General features: G+C 40.9%; 1 protein-coding gene across 1 annotated transcript; it reads left to right on the top strand.

Moving 5' to 3' along the window:
* Positions 1–6,007: 6,007 nt before the first annotated feature.
* Positions 6,008–9,370, top strand: LOC115178362 (ribosome-binding protein 1-like). The gene is made up of 2 exons (XM_029739515.1): positions 6,008–6,105; positions 8,775–9,370. Exon 2 carries the CDS (start codon positions 8,807–8,809, stop codon positions 9,260–9,262), a length of 456 nt encoding a protein of 151 aa, XP_029595375.1. The 5' UTR covers positions 6,008–6,105; positions 8,775–8,806; the 3' UTR covers positions 9,263–9,370.
* The last annotated feature ends 10,860 nt before the right edge of the window (positions 9,371–20,230 follow it).

The following is a 20,230-nucleotide window of genomic DNA, read 5'->3' as shown; positions in this document are numbered from 1 at the left end:
AGTCACTTTAATTAACTCTACCTACATGTACATGTCTGTATTTTTTTAAACTGCACTGTCGGTTAGGGGCTCGTAAGTAAGCATTTCACTGTAACGTCTACACCTGTTGTATTCGGCGCATGTGACAAATAACATTTTATTTTATTTGATCTTAAACTGTGACATGTGCAAAAACACACCTGACGAAGGCCATCATCAATGAGGTCACCCAATGACTGGGGAGTTTTGACAAAAGGGGTGTCAGGGGCAAAGTCAATCATTGCCTTTTCTTCTTCCCATGAATATTCAATCAGGTATAAATTGCAGTGGTTTAATCACTGGAAGGTAATCTGCTCCCTTTGTATCTTTGCTGATAGAAAATGTACAGTGCATGCAAAAGTATTCATCCCCTTTTCTTATTTTGTTGCATGACAACCTGTAATTTAAATTGATTTTTATTTGGATTTCATGTAATGGACATAAACAAAATAGTCAAAATCGGTGAAGTGAAATGAAAAAATGTCTTGTTTAAAAAAGAATTGTGTGCACATATGTATTCACACACTTTGCTATGAAGCCCCTAAATAAGATCTGGTGTAACTAATTACCTTCAGAAGTAACATAATTAGTTAAATAAAGTCCACCTGTGTGCAATCTAAGTGTCACATGATCTGTCACATGTTCTCAGTATATATACACCTGTTCTGAAAAGCCCCAGAGTCTGCAACACCACCAAGCAAGGGGCACCACCAAGCAAGGGGCACCACCAAGCAAGGGGCACCACCAAGCAAGGGGCACCACCAAGCAAGGGGCACCACCAAGCAAGGGGCACCACCAAGCAAGGGGCACCACCAAGCAAGCGGCACCATGAAGACCAAGGAGCTCTCCAAACAGGTCAAGGACAAAGTTATGGAGAAGTACAGATCAGGGTTGGGTTATAAAAAAATATCCAAAACTTTGAACATCTGACGGAGCAAAACATTTCAAGAATATAGCATGGCAACAAACCTGCCAAGAGAGGGCTGCCCACCAAAACTCATGGACCAGGCAAGGAAGGCATTAATCAAAGAGGCATCAAAGAGACCAAAGATAGCCCTGAAGGAGCTGCAAAGTTCCACAGCGGAGATTGGAGTATCTGTCCATTGGACCACTTTAAGCCGTACACTCCACAGAGCTGGGCTTTATGGAAGAGTGGCCAGAAAAAAGCCATTGCTTAAAGAAAAAAATAAGCAAACACGTTCGGTGTTCGCCAAAAGGCTTGTGGGAGACTCCCAAACATATGGAAGAAGGTACACTGGTCAGATGAGACTAAAATTGAGCTTTTTGGCCATCAAGGAAAACGCTATGTCTGGCACAAATCCAACACCTCTCATCACCCTGAGAACACTATCCCCACAGTGAAGCATGGTGGTGGCAGCATCATGCTGTGGGGATGTTTTTCGATTGGCAGAGACTGGGAAACTGGTTAGAATTGAAGGAATGATGGATGGCGCTAAATACAGGGAATTTCTTGAGGGAAACCTGTTTCAGTCTTCCAGAGATTTGAGACTGGGACGGAGGTTCACCTTCAATCAGGACAATGACCCTAAGCATACTGCTAAAGCAACACTTGGGTGGTTTAACGGGGAACATTTAAATGTCTTGGAATGGCCTAGTCAAAGCCCAGACCTCAATCCAATTGAGAATCTGTGGTATGACTTAAAGATTGCTGTACACCAGAGGAACCCATCCAACTTGAAGGTGCCGGAGCAGTTCCTTGAAGAATGGGCAAAAATCCCAGTGGCTAGATGTGCCAAGCTTATAGAGACATACCCCAAGAGTCTTGCAACTGTAATTGCTGCAAAGGGTGGCTCGACAAAGTATTGACTTTGGGGGGGGGTGAATAGTTATGCATGCTCAAGTTTTCTGTTTATATTGTTTTATTTCTTGTTTGTTTCACAATAAAAAATATTTTGCATCTTCAAAGTGGTAGGCATGTTGTGTAAATCAAATGATACAAATCCCCCCAAAATATATTTATAATTCCAGGTTGTAAGGCAACAACATAGGCAAAATTCCAAGGGGGGTGAATACTTTCGCAAGCCGCTTTATTTTAAGAGTCTTGACTGATATCTGCATCAGTGGTGTGGTTGAGAAAGGACAATTATTTTTACAGTAAAATATTTGCTTTTCACTGTTCCGGCCATCCTTGGGTGTTAACTTTAACCCTGTGATATAAAATGTGTACACATACAGTAGCTATGTTTGTAGTACATTTTCCTTCTAAAGGGGTACAGAAAAGCAAGGCCTTGAGTTATTTCTCTCTTCCAAATGCAGTTTAACAAGTGCCCCGAAAGCACCCCCTTTTGCTCTCAGAACAGCCTCCATTCGTCGGGGCACAGACGGTGTCAAAAGCGTCAAAAGCGTTCCACAGGGATGTTGGGCCATTTCGACTCCAGTGCTTCCCACAGTTGTGTCAAGTTGGCTGGATGTCCTTTGGGTGGTGGACCATTCATGATACACACAGGAAACTGTTGGGCATGTAGTTCTTGACACACTCAAACCGGTGCGCCTGGCACCTACTAGCATACCCTGTTCAAAGGCACATACGTCTTTTATCTTGCCCATTCACCCCTCTGAATGGCACACATACACAATCCATGTCTTAATTGTCTCAAGGCTTAAAAATCCTTATTTAACCTGTCTCTTCAACTTCATTTACACTGATTGAAGTAGATTTTACAGGTGACATCAATAAGGGATCATAGATTCACCTGGGCAGTCTGTCATGTTTTGTGCACTCAGTGTATATAAAAACATGTCCATGCATCTAAGTCTACAGTTGTCTGGATTTAAGCGCAATCAAGTCCAGGACTTTGCTCTATGTCTATGAAACATACAGTTAATGTAATACAGAACTATATAGGGTGCATCAAACCACATGTCAGCTTGATAAAACCTAATAATGAAACCTATACAGGGTGATTTTAGAGTAATGGAACTAGAGAAAATGCAAAACGGCACAACAGAAGGTATAGGCAGATGAGAAAGCAGACCTCTGGATAAGAGCGTCTGCTAAATGACTAAAATGTAAAATGTAAAATGTAGAAAGCATACAGACAACAAGCACAATGCAGCTATTAGTATTCTGAAAGCTTGTAGGCCAACTTGGTCTCAGAGCATTTTGTATTATTCTGTACGTAAACCGAGACACTTTTTATTTGTATTTATTTATTAAACCTTTATTTAACTAGGCAAGTCAGTTAAGAACAAATTATTATGTACAGTGATAGCCTACCAGAAGGCAAAAGGCCTCCTGCGGGGACTGGGATAAAATATATATATATATATATATTATTCTGTACGTAAACCGAGACACTTTTTATTTGTATTTATTTATTAAACCTTTATTTAACTAGGCAAGTCAGTTAAGAACAAATGATTATGTACAGTGATAGCCTACCAGAAGGCAAAAGGCCTCCTGCGGGGACTGGGATAAAATATATATATATATATATATATAGAACAAAACACATCACGACAAGAGAGACACCATAACACTACATAAAGACTAAGACAACAACATAGCATGGCAGCAACACATGAAAACACAGCATGGTAGCAACACAACATGGCAGCAACACAACAAAATAGCAGCACAAAACATGGTACAAACATTATTGGGCACAGACAGCAGCACAAATGGCAAAACGGTAGAGACAACTATACATCACATGAAGCAGCCACAACTGTCAGTAAGAGTGTCCATGATTGAGTCTTTGAATGAAGAGATGGAGATAAAACGGTCCAATTTGAGTGTTTTTTGCAGCTCGTTCCAGTCGCTAGCTGCAGCAAACTGAAAAGAGGAGCGACCCAGGGATGTGTGTGCCTTGGGGACCTTTAACAGAATGTGACTGGCAAAACGGGTGTTGTATGTGGAGGATGAGGGCTGCAGTAGGTATCTCAGATAGGGAGGAGTGAGGTCTAAGAGGGTTTTATAAACAAGCATCAAACAGTGGGTCTTGCAATGTGTATACAGAGATGACCAGTTTACAGAGGAGTATAGAGTGCAGTGATGTGTCCTATAAGGAGCATTGGTGGCCAATCTGATGGCCGAATGGTAAAGAACATCTAGCCGCTCGAGAGCACTCTTACCTGCCAATCTAAAAATTCCGTCTCCGTAATCTAGCATGGGTAGGATGGTCATCTGAATCAGAGTGAGTTTGGCTGCTGTGGTGAAAGAGGAGCAATTACGATAGAGGAAACCAAGTCTAGAATTAAGCTTAGCCTGCAGCTTTGATATGTGCTGAGAGAAGGACAGTGCACCATCCAGCCATACTCCCAAGTACTTTAGTGTGATATGTTACATTTCTTATGGTATGTATTCCTTTGTGGATATCCATCACCCATTTCGTATGTTATGTTACGAATTACAATTCTTATTATATGTTACAAATGTAAAAAATGTACTATATGTTACGATTCAGCAAAACGTACAATATGTTACGAATTCTAGCTAGGTGGCTAACATTATCTAGGCTAAACAGTTAAGGTTAGGGCTAGGGAAAGGGTTAGCTAAAAGGGTTAAGATTAGGGGAAGGGTTAGCTAACACACTAAGTAGTTGCAAAGTATCTAGAAAGTAGTAGAAGTTGAAAGTTGCTAGTAGCTAAAATGATAAAGTTGTCCATGATGAGATTCGAACTTGCAACTTTTAGGTTCGCTAGACATTAGCATTATATGCCTACCCATCCACCCCTACCAACCACCATACTTTTATTTTTGCCTTAAGTAATTAAGTCTTATGTAACCATACTAAATTAAGTATCCCGGATTTAGCTCCATTATGTTACGTCTAGTCTATGAGACCAGGCTGTGTACGCACAGGACAATGTCTTTATTAATCAATCCCAGACTTCAGACTGGACTGCTATTAAAGAACTACAATATTTGAGCAACTGTAGCAACACAACCATATCCAGTTCTCAGATGTAATTGTACTGGATTTCAAAGTTAATTTGGTCCCACTTCCTTTGGATAGTGCTCCACAAATGATTTGTGAATGCCCAAAACTGACTATCAACAGACTTGCAGATTTACTGTATGTGGTGATAACCGATGGCTTATGCTCCTTATGGTGCAATGGGCCAAAATTGGTAAAGTAAATGCTAACTGCAAGTCTGATGACATGCAGGTATTTATGTCACAGACATCTTAGAGATATTTTACCACTCAAAAAAGTAGTTGTTGTGTTGTCTTTTGTTGGGTTATGTTGTTGTTTTGTGTTTGTTTAGTAGGCCTACAGTAGTCTCTCTCGCCTGACTAAGGTAGAATGAGACATTGAGTATGGCTTGCATGATGACATGTTTAGCTGACTCTGAATCTGTGGATATATTATTATGTATGTAGATAGTCTATTCAAGTAAAGTGTTGCCTTATTTCTTTCTTAATACAACTCTACTTTCTTCCCTGCAAGAAAGGTCCAATGCCAGTACTCCTTGTTGTGTTTGGAAAGTGATGATAATGATTAATGGGCCAAGAACCAACAGGTTCTACCTGGCCTGCTTCCCTAACTGTGTTTGCCTTACAATTGGGAACAAACACATGTCAAGGATGTGTGCTGTGCTTTGAAGGTGTGTGTCTGCAATTGGGTGTGGGTGAGGTGTGTGTGTGTCTGTTTGTATGAGTGTGTGTTGCAATGTGTATATTGTTACAGGCGTCTTTGCATGTGTGCTATGTGGATATGCATAGTACTTGGGAATTCAGGTTCACTTAAATGGGAGGGAATAAAGTGAAGTGTGTGGGAGAGGGAGAGATAAATAGATACTGCTGGAACAGTCCAACATAAATAGATATGGAGACCTAGATTTGAGACTACAAATCCGAAAAGTCGGGCTTTATTGGACAGTCACACACACATATATATATTTTTTTAACGATATATTGACTTTGTGGCTGTGGTAACTAGTTGAAACCTTAAAAATGACGTGATTAGTTTAAATGCCTTTGACTGATCTCCCTCTACCCAATGAAATCGCTCTTTGAATTGAGTTATTTGGGCAACGGGGTGGCTTTTCGCCAGCTCAGAGAAAGTGCCACGACTCCACACTCAGCGGCTATTCAGAAAGATTGAATATTGGTGGTCGGGGGTAAGAGTTTCTTTGTAAAAGAATTTATGAGTCATTAAAAAAAGAATAGGAAATTGTCTTAACTGAGTGTAGTGTAAGGAAGTTGTAACTCAGCCTCGTACGAATAGACAAATGCATGTCGGGAAATGAACTGATTTTTTTTTCACGTTGAGAACAAATAGATATTCTTAACTTTGGTTTCGGAACTGTCGATGATACAATGTTGCTTGATCTTTATATATATTACATAGTCAAACCAAGTGACGATGTATTGATGGTATCGGGAAAGCCTGATTTCCTCGCTCATATACTTGAGTTAATTAAAGGACTCGACAACAAACAAATTGAGATGCTGCGGTCAATGAGCTCTAATGATTGGAGGACGCGTACCTAAGGGTACTGTACACTGGAGTTAAGTTTTCTTAGTTAGAGGCAACGAAAACAAATTTCCCAGTTAAATGTATTTCGTGTGGAGGAGATGCCAGATGTTTTAAAATGTACAACTTTACAGAATGAGACTAAGGACCAGTAACGTTATATAAAGTTGGCTATTGTAGGCCTGCCTGTGGTGACACACCACATAAACCTATTCTCAATAATATTCTCTAAAACGCTTCTAAATGTATTAATTGTCTAACTGTAATGGGTAGCATATTTGAGCTACTGTAAGTTGTAAAGTTGTTGTATGATGCCAATAAACTTTGTGAAACTGGCAAGTGGTCAAGTAGGCTATGTGTAGAAACGTTAAGGAAACTGTACTCTGTAGACACGTAGCCCCTTCAACACACTCTGGAATTCAGCATTATCTACAGTTAGGGTGAGTGTCTGTAACGTTAGTGTATTTTGATACATTTAGGCATTTTTACATTTAGAGATGTTATCTACAGATTGTTACACCAGAATGTGATTTATCCAACAATAAGGTTGGTATCCATTACTGGGAGTTCCAGGTTAGGTACTGTTTGGTGTAGTACAGATCATTTTCGACCCATGATTGAAACAGGTGGGTCCACTCCCTAAGTGTCATGAGACTCAATTGTCTTGATCTAAGGGAAGAATTGAAGTAGAAAATATGGCGGCGTACGTATTGTTGGATTACTTCCATGGAGTCACATTTTTATTTTAATAACGGAGCATTGTTCTAAATTGAACCTGACCATATGCAACTGGACACGGACATTTTAGAAGATGCATGTTTGGCCGTATCGAGAACGAAAATAGTATCGCCAAGTTAAGTTTGGTCGAAAATTCTCTGTTTTGCACCAAACAGTACCTAAGCTGTAGCTCCCAGTAATGGATACCAATAATATTTGGTTAAATCGCATTATCTGGTGTAACAACTTGTAGCTAGAGAACGATGTGAAAGCTTTGGATACTTTTATTTAGTTTTTTTGTTTTCATTTTATCTCATCAATATGGGCTACTGCATAATCACTGCACACCCACGTTTTTGTTTTGTTTTAAAGCATCATTGGAAGAGTAGTTGTCGCCCATTGCAAAACCTGATTGTTCGGTGACCCTATTTATCTATAAAGTTACATGCTGAACTCTCGGTCCTATGTGAGAAGAGCTTTTCTCAGACATCTGTTTTTCTTTAACCCTACTAGAAGTTCAGGAGCTGGTAGTATGGCAATGGAGAGATTGCGTCTCACACATTCCGTAAAAACAACATAGGCCCTATCCCTATTTTTGCACATAAACATTATTCCCCCAAAAATGTTTCCCTTTCCTCAGACTCCGACCAAAGCTGGGCCACTAAAACAAGAAAGCCTAATCCTAAACTATAAGAATCTGGTTACTGTTAGAAAATCCCAATAAATTATTATTTTTAGCAGACGCTCTTATCCAGAGCGACTTACAGTGGTGAATGCATACATTTCATAATTTTTTCCCGTACTGGTCCCCCGTGGAAATCGAACCCACAACCCTGGTGTTGCAAACACCATGCTCTACCAACTGAGCCACACGGGACCCGTAATCAGTACAGTAATCAATGGATAGATGACCATTAGTTTAGGTTGATAATCAATTATTTAATTTTCAATAGTACGCAAAGGGTTACAGATTCAGTAAAATGTATGATTATTGTGATTAGTGCCTTTCGTGTGTCAGTCTTCTCCAGTACCGCAGGGGACGAATAGCCTACTGGTATGAACTTCTCAAGACCTGCGAGACACTCATTGTGCCATCTCTACCCCTGCTTGTAATTTTCCTAATTGACTGATCATTGTAATATATTACATCAGTGAGCCAGCCAACACATTTTTCTAAATAAAGGCTTTTAAATATTATTACACGAGTGAGCACATTTTTGGAAGTTTTGCTACCAGCATCAACTTAATTTTGCTTGTTTCACTTTTCTAAATATTCTGAAACCACAAATGTTTTCTTAATTTATATCTCCAAGAAAAACTGTAAACTGTAATGGCATAGATCAGCATTGTTGATAAACCAGAAATATAGGAATTATATTTTAGAGGTTACCAAAGTTAGCTGGCTAACTACTTGATCCTCCTTTGTGAAATGTCACCCTGGTGATTGATAAATATATTGAGAGGGGGGAAAAACTCAATTGTGATGGCGCCTGTATTGAACCCATTTACTAAAACATTATGTTGTGACTTTTTTGACGATTATGGCTCGCATCCTTTGACACCTAGCTAATCGTGACCTCTGCTTTTTTGTGCTAGGCTTTGCGGAGGGACAAGATTGAAAAAGAGACATGGAGGTTTACGATTCGCAAACCCTCGGTTTCATGGTCTTTGGTGGATTCATGGCAGTCTCCGCCATCGGCATTGCTCTGGTCTCCACGCTCTCCATGAAAGAGATGCCGTACGAGGAGGCCCTGGCTAAGCACCGCCGCTTCTCTATGAAGCAGAAGGCGTTGGAGAACAAGAGCAAAGGCAAGAAGAAAGAAGAGTGGCCCAACGGGAATTTCCCAGAACCGGTTGCAGAGTCTGCTAGCGAGCCCGAACCTGAGCCTCTCGCCTCCCCCGAGCTTGAACCAGAGTCCGTCATTGCTGCCCCAGCGCCTGTCATGGTCGCTTGTGCTGCTCGTGGCCGTGGAGGTCGTTGCCCCCTCCCCGAAGAAGAAGGTGGCCAAGGTGGCACCGGCGCCTGCCGTAGTCCCGGAGACCATAGCCAAGGAAGTGCCCGTCATGGTCGTGCCACCTGTTGAGGTTGGCCCGGTGACTGCAGCGCCCACTCCGGTGTCCAGTGACACTCTCGCCGCACCCTTTGCCAAGGCAGAGGAACTCAAGGCTGAAGCACCTGCTAAAAAGAAAAATCCAAGGCAGAGGCAGAGCCAGGTTGGTAGTAAATAATTTGCTTTGATCAAATTTTTCTTCATTTTATGAAAACTCTTAATATAAAACTATTGCAATTCATGTACTCTATAAATGAGGATTGGGGTCAATTCGAATTACATTTTGAATTTTTATAATTTTAGTCATTTAGCAAACGCTCTCATCCAGAGCAATTTACAAGAGCAATTAGGGTTAAGTGCCTTACTTCAGGGCACATAGACAGATTTTTGGCTCAGATTTGAACCAGCTACCTTTCGATTACTTGCCCAACACTCTTTACTACTAGGCTACTTGCCAAATTCAGGTAAGTCAATTCAGGAAGTTCATTGAATATAACATTTAGGAATTAAAAACTTAACATAAATAGCTTCTCCTTTTATGTTTACCAAGAAATCATTGAAAATAAATACAATTTTAAATTTACCCCAACCCTGCTAACAACCGCTGCATTCCTAGAGGAAGTTGTTCGCTCGGCTTCTCTCTAGTGAAGTGTTGGTATTATGATGAAAGGCCAATTGAAGCAATGGGTTCTGGTTGTGGATTAGACGCTATATCTATGCTGAACAAAAAATATAAACGCAACATGAAATGTTCCATATGCACAAAGCTTTTTTCTCTCAAATCTTGTTTACAAATTTGTTGACAACACTGATAGTGAAGATTTTTTCCTTTGCCAAGGTAATCCATATCAAGAAGCTGATTTAAACAGCCTTATCGTTACACAGGTGCACCTTGTGCTGTGGACAGAAAGGCCACTCTAAAATGTGCAGTTTTGTCACACAACACAATGCTACAGATGTCTCAAGTTTTGAGGGAGCGTGCAATTGGCATGCTGACTGCGGGAATGTCCACCAGAGCTGTTGCCAGAGAATTGAATGTTCATTTCTCTACCATAAGCCGCCTTCAACGCCATTTTAGAGAATTTGGCATTACGTACAACCGGCCTCACAACTGCAGACCACCTGTAACCACGCCAGCCCAGGACCTCCACATCTGGCTTCTTCACCTGTGGAATCGTTATAGGGGGCACCCATGGGGCAGGGGCGCACCCATGGCTGCACCCCTGCCCAGTCATGTGAAATACGTAGATTAGGGCCTAATGCATTTATTTAAATTGACTGATTTCCTTATATGAACTGTAACATGTTGCATTTATATTTTTGTTTAGTATAGATCACATGGCCCTTCATTCTCCCAAGACCTCCCCCTCTAACCATCCCCAACTTATTTTTTGTTTCCTACTAGTCTACAGTAAGTCATACAAGTAAGAAACAATTAAGTAATTAATCGAAGTTATAGTGAAGTATGTTTACTATTCAATTTATAAACTAGTAAGTCATCCAAATGATACTCAAGTAGTACATCCTGTAACCCCTGACATAGATAAGTCTGCCAGGGAGTTCACTAACTCGCTCTCCTTGTAGTGGTTGCTGCCGTTGACTGCGACTGCTCCCCTCCTCCTGCCATACAAGACTACTGTCTACAGTGAGCAGCAAGGGAGAGACCCAAAGGCTCATCGAAGTGCTCCGTGACAAGGCTGGCCTCGACTCCTGGCAACTGGTACAGTATTTCCCTCCAGAATGTCAGAATGACACACGCAAGCATTACAAACGGTGGCCTGTGGCCGAGTCACCTCCGCATTCCCTTTCGAAGAAATGCAGTCATACAGTGCATTCGGAAAGTATTCAGACCCCTTGACTTTTTCCACATTTTGTTATTTCAAAAATGTATTACATTTGTTTTTCTCATCAATCTACACACAGTACCCCATAATGACAGTGAAAATAGGTGTGTAGAATTTTTTGCAAATAAACATACCTTATTTACATAAGTATTCAGACCATTTGCTATTATTCTTGAAATTGAGCTCAGGTACACCCTGTTTCCACAACTTGATTGGAGTCCACCTGTGGTAAATTCAATTGATTGGACATGATTTGGAAAGGCACACACTTGTCTATATAAGATCCCACAGTTGACAGTGCATGTCAGAGCAAAAACCAAGCCTTGAGGTCGATGGAATTGTCCGTAGAGCTCCGAGACAGGATTGTCGAGGCACAGACCTGGGGAAGGGTGACAAAATTCTGCAGCATTGAAGGTCCCCAAGCACACAGTGGCCTCCATTCTTAAATGGAAGCAGTTTGGAACCACCAAGACTCTTCCTAGACCTGGCCGCCTGGCCAAACTGAGCAATCGGGGGAGAAGAGTCTTGGTCAGGGAGGTGACTGAGAACCCGATGTTCATTCTGACAGAGTTCCTCTGTGGAGATTGAAGTACCTTCCAAAAGGACAATCATCTCTGCAGCCCTCCATCAATCAGGCCTTTATGGTAGTGGCCAGACAGAAGCCACTCCTCAGTAAAAGGCACATGACGCTTGGATTTTGCCAAAATCACCTAAAGGACTCAGACCATGAGGAACAATATTCTCTGGTCTGATGAAACCAAGATTGAACTCTTTGGCCTGAATGCTAAGCGTCACATCTGGAGGAAACCTGGTGGTGGCAGCATCATGCTGTGGGTTTGTTTTTCAGTGGCAGGGAGTGCAAGACTAGTCAGGATCGAGGGAAAGATGAACGAAGCATAGTACAGAGAGATCCTTGATGAAAACCTGCTCAGGACCTCAGACTGGGGCGACGGTTCAGCTTCCAACAGGACAACAACCATAAGCACACAGCCAAGTCAACGCTGGAGTGGCTTCGGACAAGTTTCTAAATGTCCTTGAGTGGCCCAGACTTGAACCTAATGAAACATCTTTGGAGAGACCTGAAAATATCTGTGCAGCAACGCTCCCCATCCAACCTGACAGAGCTTGAGAGGATCTGCAGAGAAGAATAGGAAAAACTCCCCAAATACACGTGTGCCAAGCTTGTGGCATCATACCAAAGAAGACTCGAGGCTGTAATCGCTACCAGGTGCTTCAACAAAGTACTGAGTAAAGGGTTTGAATACTTATGTAAGTAATATTATAGCTTTTTGTTTTTGCATATAGATAAGGGGGGGGGGAAATGTAATACATTTTAAATAAGGCTGTAACGTAACACAATGTGGAAAAAGTCAAGGGGTCTGAATACTTTCCCAATTCACTGTATACATGCATAAATAAAAAGGAGCAGGTGTTTTCTGAGACAAGATTGAGAAACCTTGGTTACGGTTAAAATGACTCGGACATGATTGTGCCTGATGGAGTATTATTTATTTTTTTGTCTGAGTCAAACAGTCATTACACGCACACTTCTAAACTGCAGAAACCTTAGAATTATTGAAGCATAGCAACATTTCAAGTAATGAAGAACACTAGCATTTCACACTTGTTAACAAATTAATTTAATATTGTAATTTTTACACCCTTAAGTTTGAATCATCCTAGTCGTTTTGGAAGCGCCTTTGTTCTGATATTTTCCAACTGAGAGGTTATATTGTCCGTGTCCCAATTGGCACCCAATTCCCTATATAGTGCCCTACTTTTGACCAGAGCCATATGGACCCTGCACTAGATGGCAAATAGGGTGCTTTTTGGGATGTAGTCATTCTCTGGCTTATCTTAACATCAACTGTAGCCGATCAGTGGTGGTCAACTTGTCTCGTATCTGATGGTTAGGCCTCTCAGAAGGGGGATCCCATGGCTGCCCTGAAGAAACAGCTAGAGGAGAAGGTGAAGCAGCTGTCTACCGAGCAGGAGGGCGTCGCCATCGCCAAGAATCGACTGAGGGAGCTCACCAAGGTAAAAGACCATGGCTCCATCCCAATAATATCATATTTTTCCTGAAGTGTACACAAATCTAAAAGCATTGGATTGTTGGAGGGATGGACTACTAGGTATTTCCACCTTATTTCTTATACCAGAAATGTCCTTTCAAATCAGTGAAGGGAAATAAACAAGTGCGCACTTTGGGAGGAAGGAGAGATAATTGGGTAAACCAACATCCTACTGACTTCCAGGCACAGGGTACAAACAATGCAATAATACACCTTGTTCGACTAATGAAATGCATGATGATAGGTTGATGAATTGAATTGTTGGGCAAGGTAGCATCTTAAACAGGTCTTGGCCTCAGTGCAGTAGGCCAGGATTTGGTAGCTGGTGCTTACAGTAAGTATCTCCCTGCGGTATTTATGCCACTGGCTCACACTGCCTGTTGGAACACTCAGGAGAAACAGATTAACAAACCAAAAAAAAGTGTAGAACAAAATGTGCATGCCAGGATTGGGGGAACACCAACTTTAACCAAATGTTTTTCACTGTCACTAACAATCCCCGATGCCCACACAGGAGCTGAGCGCAGAGAAATCGAAGATGGCGACGGTCGAGACCCATCTGAGCTCAGTTGAGTGCTCACACTCAGATAACTGCCCTCCAGGCTCGCATGCAGGCCTCCTACCAGGACCACGTGGCTGAGACCCAGCAGCTCAATCTCAAGGTCAGAGTTCACTAACCCATAAAAGTCAGGGTTGTGTTCAGGATGGGTGATTTAATGTACTGAACAGTCCAGACAGAAATGCAATGAATAGAGCTGACTTGAGTCCTGACTCCGCATCAGAGGTATGCGTTTCCATCTGAACGTTCCACAATGTTCTCGTGCCTGACTGAATGTGGAGCTGCTGCTACCACTACTTCCTTTTTGTGATATTGACAGCAGCCTCTGAATTTGACAGTAATAAGATATTGTGACCCCTAGGTAAAAATGTGTTGGACTTGTTTATAAAAGTACAAGGCAGACAAGACGATAAAAATCAACTGTTAACTGTCAGCATAAAAATGTACTTTTTTTTGTTAACACCCCCATACAGATAGCGAGCCTGCAGGAACAGCTGGACAATGGCCCAGTTGCTTAGATGGCCTGCTTGCAGCAGGAGAACTCCATCCTGAGAGACGCCACCAGCCAGTCCGAGAGCAGGTAGATGGGGAAACAATACAATAATCCTATTCTCTATTCTATGGGGAAATCTGAGTCTTGTTCAGGCACCCAATGTAAAAAAATAAAATAATAATTGTAAAATGGAGTGGAACTACCTGGACTTTTCCCAATAAGAAATATTCCTTTTCTTTTGTTGAAACATTCTGCTATGGTTTGCCCTAATGAACACAACCCAGTTGTGGTCTACTCTTAAAATGCCCTTTTCTCAATTCGTCTTAACTTGATTCCTTACCTCCTCTCTCCCTGCCACCATCTTCTTAGTGTTGAGGAGGCGGAAAGGAGACAGCACTTGAGGAATCGAGGAAATCTGAATTGAGAGAGTATAAAATGTCCGTGTCTTTGGATGCTGTAGCCTCCATAGTAATCCAACTTGAATAAAACATTCAAGACATCCAGCACTCACAAGTGGACTGTTAGACTGCTTTCATTACAAAGAATTCGTGCGCTAGTTTTCCCGCAAAGGTTGGAATTTATCCTTGAAATTTTGTGTGCATCTCCATGTAAATCTCAGACCATGAGTATTCACAACTTCTGGTGGTTGATCAAATATTGTTATTTTTGGGGTAATGGCGGTGTTTGATGCACAGGAATTAGAATAATGTTAGGCCTAATGATAAAACAGATTAATTTGCCGTTGATAAGATCGCATAGCAGCATGTCGCCTAATTAGGGCTGTCCCGACAATCTTGGTCAACCGAGAGTCTGTTCTTTCGACCAAGCAATTGGTAGAAATTTTAAAACGTGTATTTTTCATATAAACACACCCTATGTTTGAATAAAATCAACTATATGTAGCCTACTGAGCTTGTCTGATGCTTTAAGAACTGCGATTTAAAAATGAATACACAATTTACTAAAGGAGCTAAAGGATCAATATAACCTAACCAGACATTTTTGCTGTTATGCTCCTGAAGTTGGCTACACCAACTGTCGGCAACCTTTTCTATTTGGAGTGCCAAGTTATCGTACCATTTCTACTGGTCTGCATGCCAGTTATGATTTTCATATGCACGTTTACGTGGAACAGTCATTTAATTTATAATAGTCTTCATATCTCACTCAATATCATATGGTTTAAATTATATCTAAATGATAATTATACCAATCTAAAAGTTATTTCTTGCCATTGCCAATATGTAAAAATAGCCTACATAAAGTCAACAAATAAAAACATTGCATCCTGCAGGTAGAAAATATCCTGATAAAAATCCTATAAATCACATTGGCTACGCATAGCCTGTCTGCAAGTAACTCAAGCTAGAAAACATTGTATAAAATATTCCGGGCCCTCAATTTCCTGTGCGTTCCAGACAAACACCGCTGTAGGCTACAGTATTTGCGCAAGGCAAGTATCAGGTAGGCCTATTTTATGTTTCCACCGGGTCAGAGCATGACATTTTTTTTCCCCCTTTCATGCTGACTGGTTATCAAAGGGAGAGTGCTGGAAGAATATTTGAAAAATATTCTATGTTGAACTATTGTCCTCAACGGATGTAAAAACAGACTTTGTTTACTTGCTGTTTGAGGTGAAAAATGTACTTTGTCTTAACTCAATCAGAAATATTATCAGATCCCCAAAAGGGCAAATTTTCTAGGCCTACATCTATGCGTAATCAGGTGTGTGTCCTTACTCAAGATTGACAGGAGCGCTCCAAACAAAAGACAATGAATAAATTGACAACTCATACATAGAATAAACCCCCCCCCCCAAAAAAAAAATCTCACAAGTGTAGCCTAGGTTGTGCGCTCTGCAAACGTGTCCACTCCTACAATGACAACGGTAAGACCATAATAATAATAGATTGAATGCATTAACAGATGCCATCAATTATTTGTATATATTTTCCACTGCTTGACTAAAAAATCTTGGTCGACCAAACAATCGACCAGTCTACTTAATGGGGTCAGCCATACACCTAATGTATTTATTTTACTCTTGTATAGGCCTGATTCGTAATCATATTGCAGGGTATGTCTTTTCTCGTTTGAATTGACTGGTTTATTCCCACTACATAACAAATATTAAGCTATCATTTATCCATCGTTCATTCAATAGCCAACCATGCTCGAAAATAAATAGACCAGTAGCCTATGACAGTGTAGGTAGGCTACAGTATTGCTGTGCGATAAGACTGACACATAATAGCATATTTAATATAAGAGCCTATACCAAGGCAGGAGATGGAAACACAACTATAGGCAGCATGTCGTTTTTCTTTGAAAAAGTCACTGCAAAGGATTAAAAGATTCTGCCCACACCTCAACAGAAATTGTATCATATTTGCTGTTCCACCAAGCTCCAAAATTTCCAAATCATAGAGCAAATGAGGGTGTTCTTGTTACCATAAAAAGTGAATGGAGGATGTTTTCCAGATGGGGTTGCAGCTCTGACTATATCAATGAAAACATGCGTGTGACAGTTTGGGATTTATCAATAATTTTTGGCTTACGCAAATCCTAGAATCTTGACGTATGCCAGAATTTAGTAAGCCATTTAAAGTCACGATTTTCCTAAGTAAGTTTAACACACTGTCGTTAGAATCTTAATATCACAAACAGAACTTGAGTTATAACCATTTTTAGGAGGGCATGTCATTTTGTATTTCTCCCATTGCCCCTCGTGACAGTAGGGCTGCTCCCCTCCTCCTCTAGCCAGTTGCCGAGCCCAGTTGATAATCACCCCGATAATTGCCTTTTTCTGAACCTAAACTCAGTGGAGGCTGCTGAGGGGAGGAGAGCTCATAATAATGGCTGCAATGGAGTGGTTTCAACCACATGGAAACCACGTCTTTGTGTTTTGATACCATTCCATTGACTCCATTCCAGCCATTATTATGAGCTGTCCTCCCCTCAGCAGCCTCCACTGCCTAAACTAAACCGAAACTAATTTCACACATGTAACAGACTAAATAAATGAAGTAAAGTATGATATGGGTGAGTTGAGTGAGGGGAAGTAAACGATGCACCAATTGTGAATGAAGAACAGGGCGGGCCATTGTATTGATCTATTTGAATTATAATCTTATCAGTCTTCTTGGAGTACACAGTAAGTGCGTGCGTAGTTTTTACAATGGCAAGAAGACCAAGAAATGCTGCACATGCTGCGTTAGCATTGCTATAGAATCTGAACTAAAAATACTTATGGTGGGGAAGAAATTAATTATGAAGTCTCTGATTATTCTTCGGATTCTGAGCTTCAGCCTGAACCTACACCTCCGATGCCCAAGTGCAAAAATACAAGAATGGTGCGCACTGAGCAGGTGTCCGCGCCGCCACCAATTGAAACGGTGAGATAGGAGAGGACCACACCGTTTGGATAGAACAAGCCACTGACAATGCTACGGGCCGATTAACAGCACAAAATGTGAACACAGAGGGCGGACCTTACATCTCAAGCAAAAAAAGTATATTCATTATAACGCCATTATTGCTTACTGATTTTGACTATCAAGCACACATGGTGCTTATGATTAGGCTATGATGTTTTCATAATTTGAAGCAAGTCTTGCTGACCGTGCGTCTAGGTGGTTGGATTATATATATGTTTTGTTATAAAAAGCTGTTACCGCGTTCCAACACATGCTTTCCGTTTCATAGTTGTAACAAAGACACTCCACTAATAAAATGTACTTAATATACACTGCTCAAAAAAATAAAGGGAACACTAAAATAACACATCCTAGATATGAATGAAATCTTATTAAATACTTTTTTCTTTACATAGTTGAATGTGCTGACAACAAAATCACACAAAAATAATCAATGGAAATCCAATTTATCAACCCATGGAGGTCTGGATTTGGAGTCACACTCAAAATTAAAGTGGAAACCACACTACAGGCTGATCCAACTTTGATGTAATGTCCTTAAAACAAGTCAAAATGAGGCTCAGTAGTGTGTGTTGCCTCCACGTGCCTGTATGACCTCCCTACAACGCCTGGGCATGCTCCTGATGAGGTGGCGGATGGTCTCCTGAGGCATCTCCCCCCAGACCTGGACTAAAGCATCCGCCAACGCCTGGACAGTCTGTGGTGCAACGTGGCGTTGGTGGATGGAGCGAGACATGATGTCCCAGATGTGCTCAATTGGATTCCGGTCTGGGGAACGGGCGGGCCAGTCCATAGCATCAATGCCTTCATCAGCCAGGAAGCATAGGAACTGAGAAGTGGTCTGTGGTCACCACCTGCAGAACCACTCCTTTATTGGGGGTGTCTTGCTAATTGCCTATAATTTCCACCTGTTTATTCAATTTGCACAACAGCATGTGAAATGTATTGTCAATCAGTGTTGCTTCCTAAGTGGACAGTTTGATTTCACAGAAGTGTGATTGACTTGGAGTTACATTGTGTTGTTTAAGTGTTCCCTTTATTTTTTTGAGCAGTGTATTTTTTTACACACAAAATAATGAATTCTATTGTTGTACATTTTTTAAATAAAAATGTGTTAATCTGACAAGGCCTTCATGAACTTTTTTGTTGTTGCATACTGTATATGAAATGTATTAATTACATTGTTAGAATGTTGCAGTCAGAATGACCGCTCATTAGCTTGAAGGGGGATCCCTCGTGGCCCAGCAGTTCTAGTGTTAAACCACACGTCATATCCATCTTGTTTCTAAACAGGTTGACAACTCCACTGAGGTTGAAGAGCTAAAGAACAGGTACATTGAGTCCTATTTCTGTTAGATACCATGTATCGAATCTCAGTATCCAACTTTCTCTACCGAAAGTGGTAGATTCACTTTTACTGGGACACCATGTGGCCTGGGGTTGGTTTAGCCAAGTGGTTAGCGCCGCGGTCCTCAGCACATGAATACAACCGTGTCCTTGTGGGTTCCAATTCTGCTCCCCACTGCTATTATTACACACATCTTCTCTCATCTCACTTAGCTGTCTGTCTCTAACTATACTACAGTATCTGCTCTGTTACATATATAAATACAAAAGTTAGAATTCCCACTCTTTAAGGGAAATAAAGTTTACTGGTGCCTTATCGACATATGTAGACGAACAAATGGATCCACGCCCAAAACCAAAAACGATCGATTCTGAAGTCATAATCATTCTGTAAAATGTTTAAAAACATTTAGTTGCCTTCTTTTTCTGGCACGTCAGTATGAAGGAAGAGGAGGAGCAATCACCTGTTGAAGAACAGCTGGTGCAGATAGACAACACGGCAGAGATCGAACTCCTACAGAACAGGTATGGGAGGAATCTGTTATAGTTCTATTATGAACTATTCACTTTACTTACTTAGCCAGTATGCACAAATCTCCAATGGCAAGCCTATTATTCAATTATTGGCCCTCTAGGGATGAAGTACTGCCTGTGTGTTAATTGGTCAGTTTATCATTGACTAGACAGTGAGTTCACTCACCTGGTGTCTGAAGATTGAAACCAGGACAGTGTTCAGTAGAACACAATGTTGTGTAGTGTTCCGATAGTAACACTATGTACACGTAAAGGATAAGGAATCACATCAGCTCTATTCATGACAATTCTATCTGCAATATTTGCCTAGTAAAAAAAAACATTTCACTGCATTTGCCTATTGAACATGTCCCAGAAGTTTTGGCCCTCTAGGGCAATAATTGATTAGCCCTGTCTAGTCTGGCCTAGTCTTTGTGCTTTAAATAAGTCTTACTGTATCACAACCTAATAACTCAGTTTTCCCATGTCAGCCTTAAGGAAAAAGAGAGCATAGTGACTAGAGGTCGACCGATTATGATTTTTCAACGCCGATACCTTTTATTGGTGGGCCAAAAAAAGCCGATACCGATTAATCGTTTTTTAATTTTTTAATTTAAAAAAATATATATATTTTATTTTATTTTTTTACATTTATTTGTAATAATGACAATTACAACAATACTGAATGAACACTTATTTTAACTTTATATAATACATCAATAAAATCAATTTAGCC

The sequence above is a fragment of the Salmo trutta genome, chromosome 38, assembly GCF_901001165.1.
Source record: "Salmo trutta chromosome 38, fSalTru1.1, whole genome shotgun sequence".
Classification (NCBI taxonomy): Eukaryota; Metazoa; Chordata; class Actinopteri; order Salmoniformes; family Salmonidae; genus Salmo; species Salmo trutta.
The sequence above is the reverse complement of the archived record's forward strand: the minus strand, read 5'-3'. Positions and strand labels throughout refer to the sequence as shown.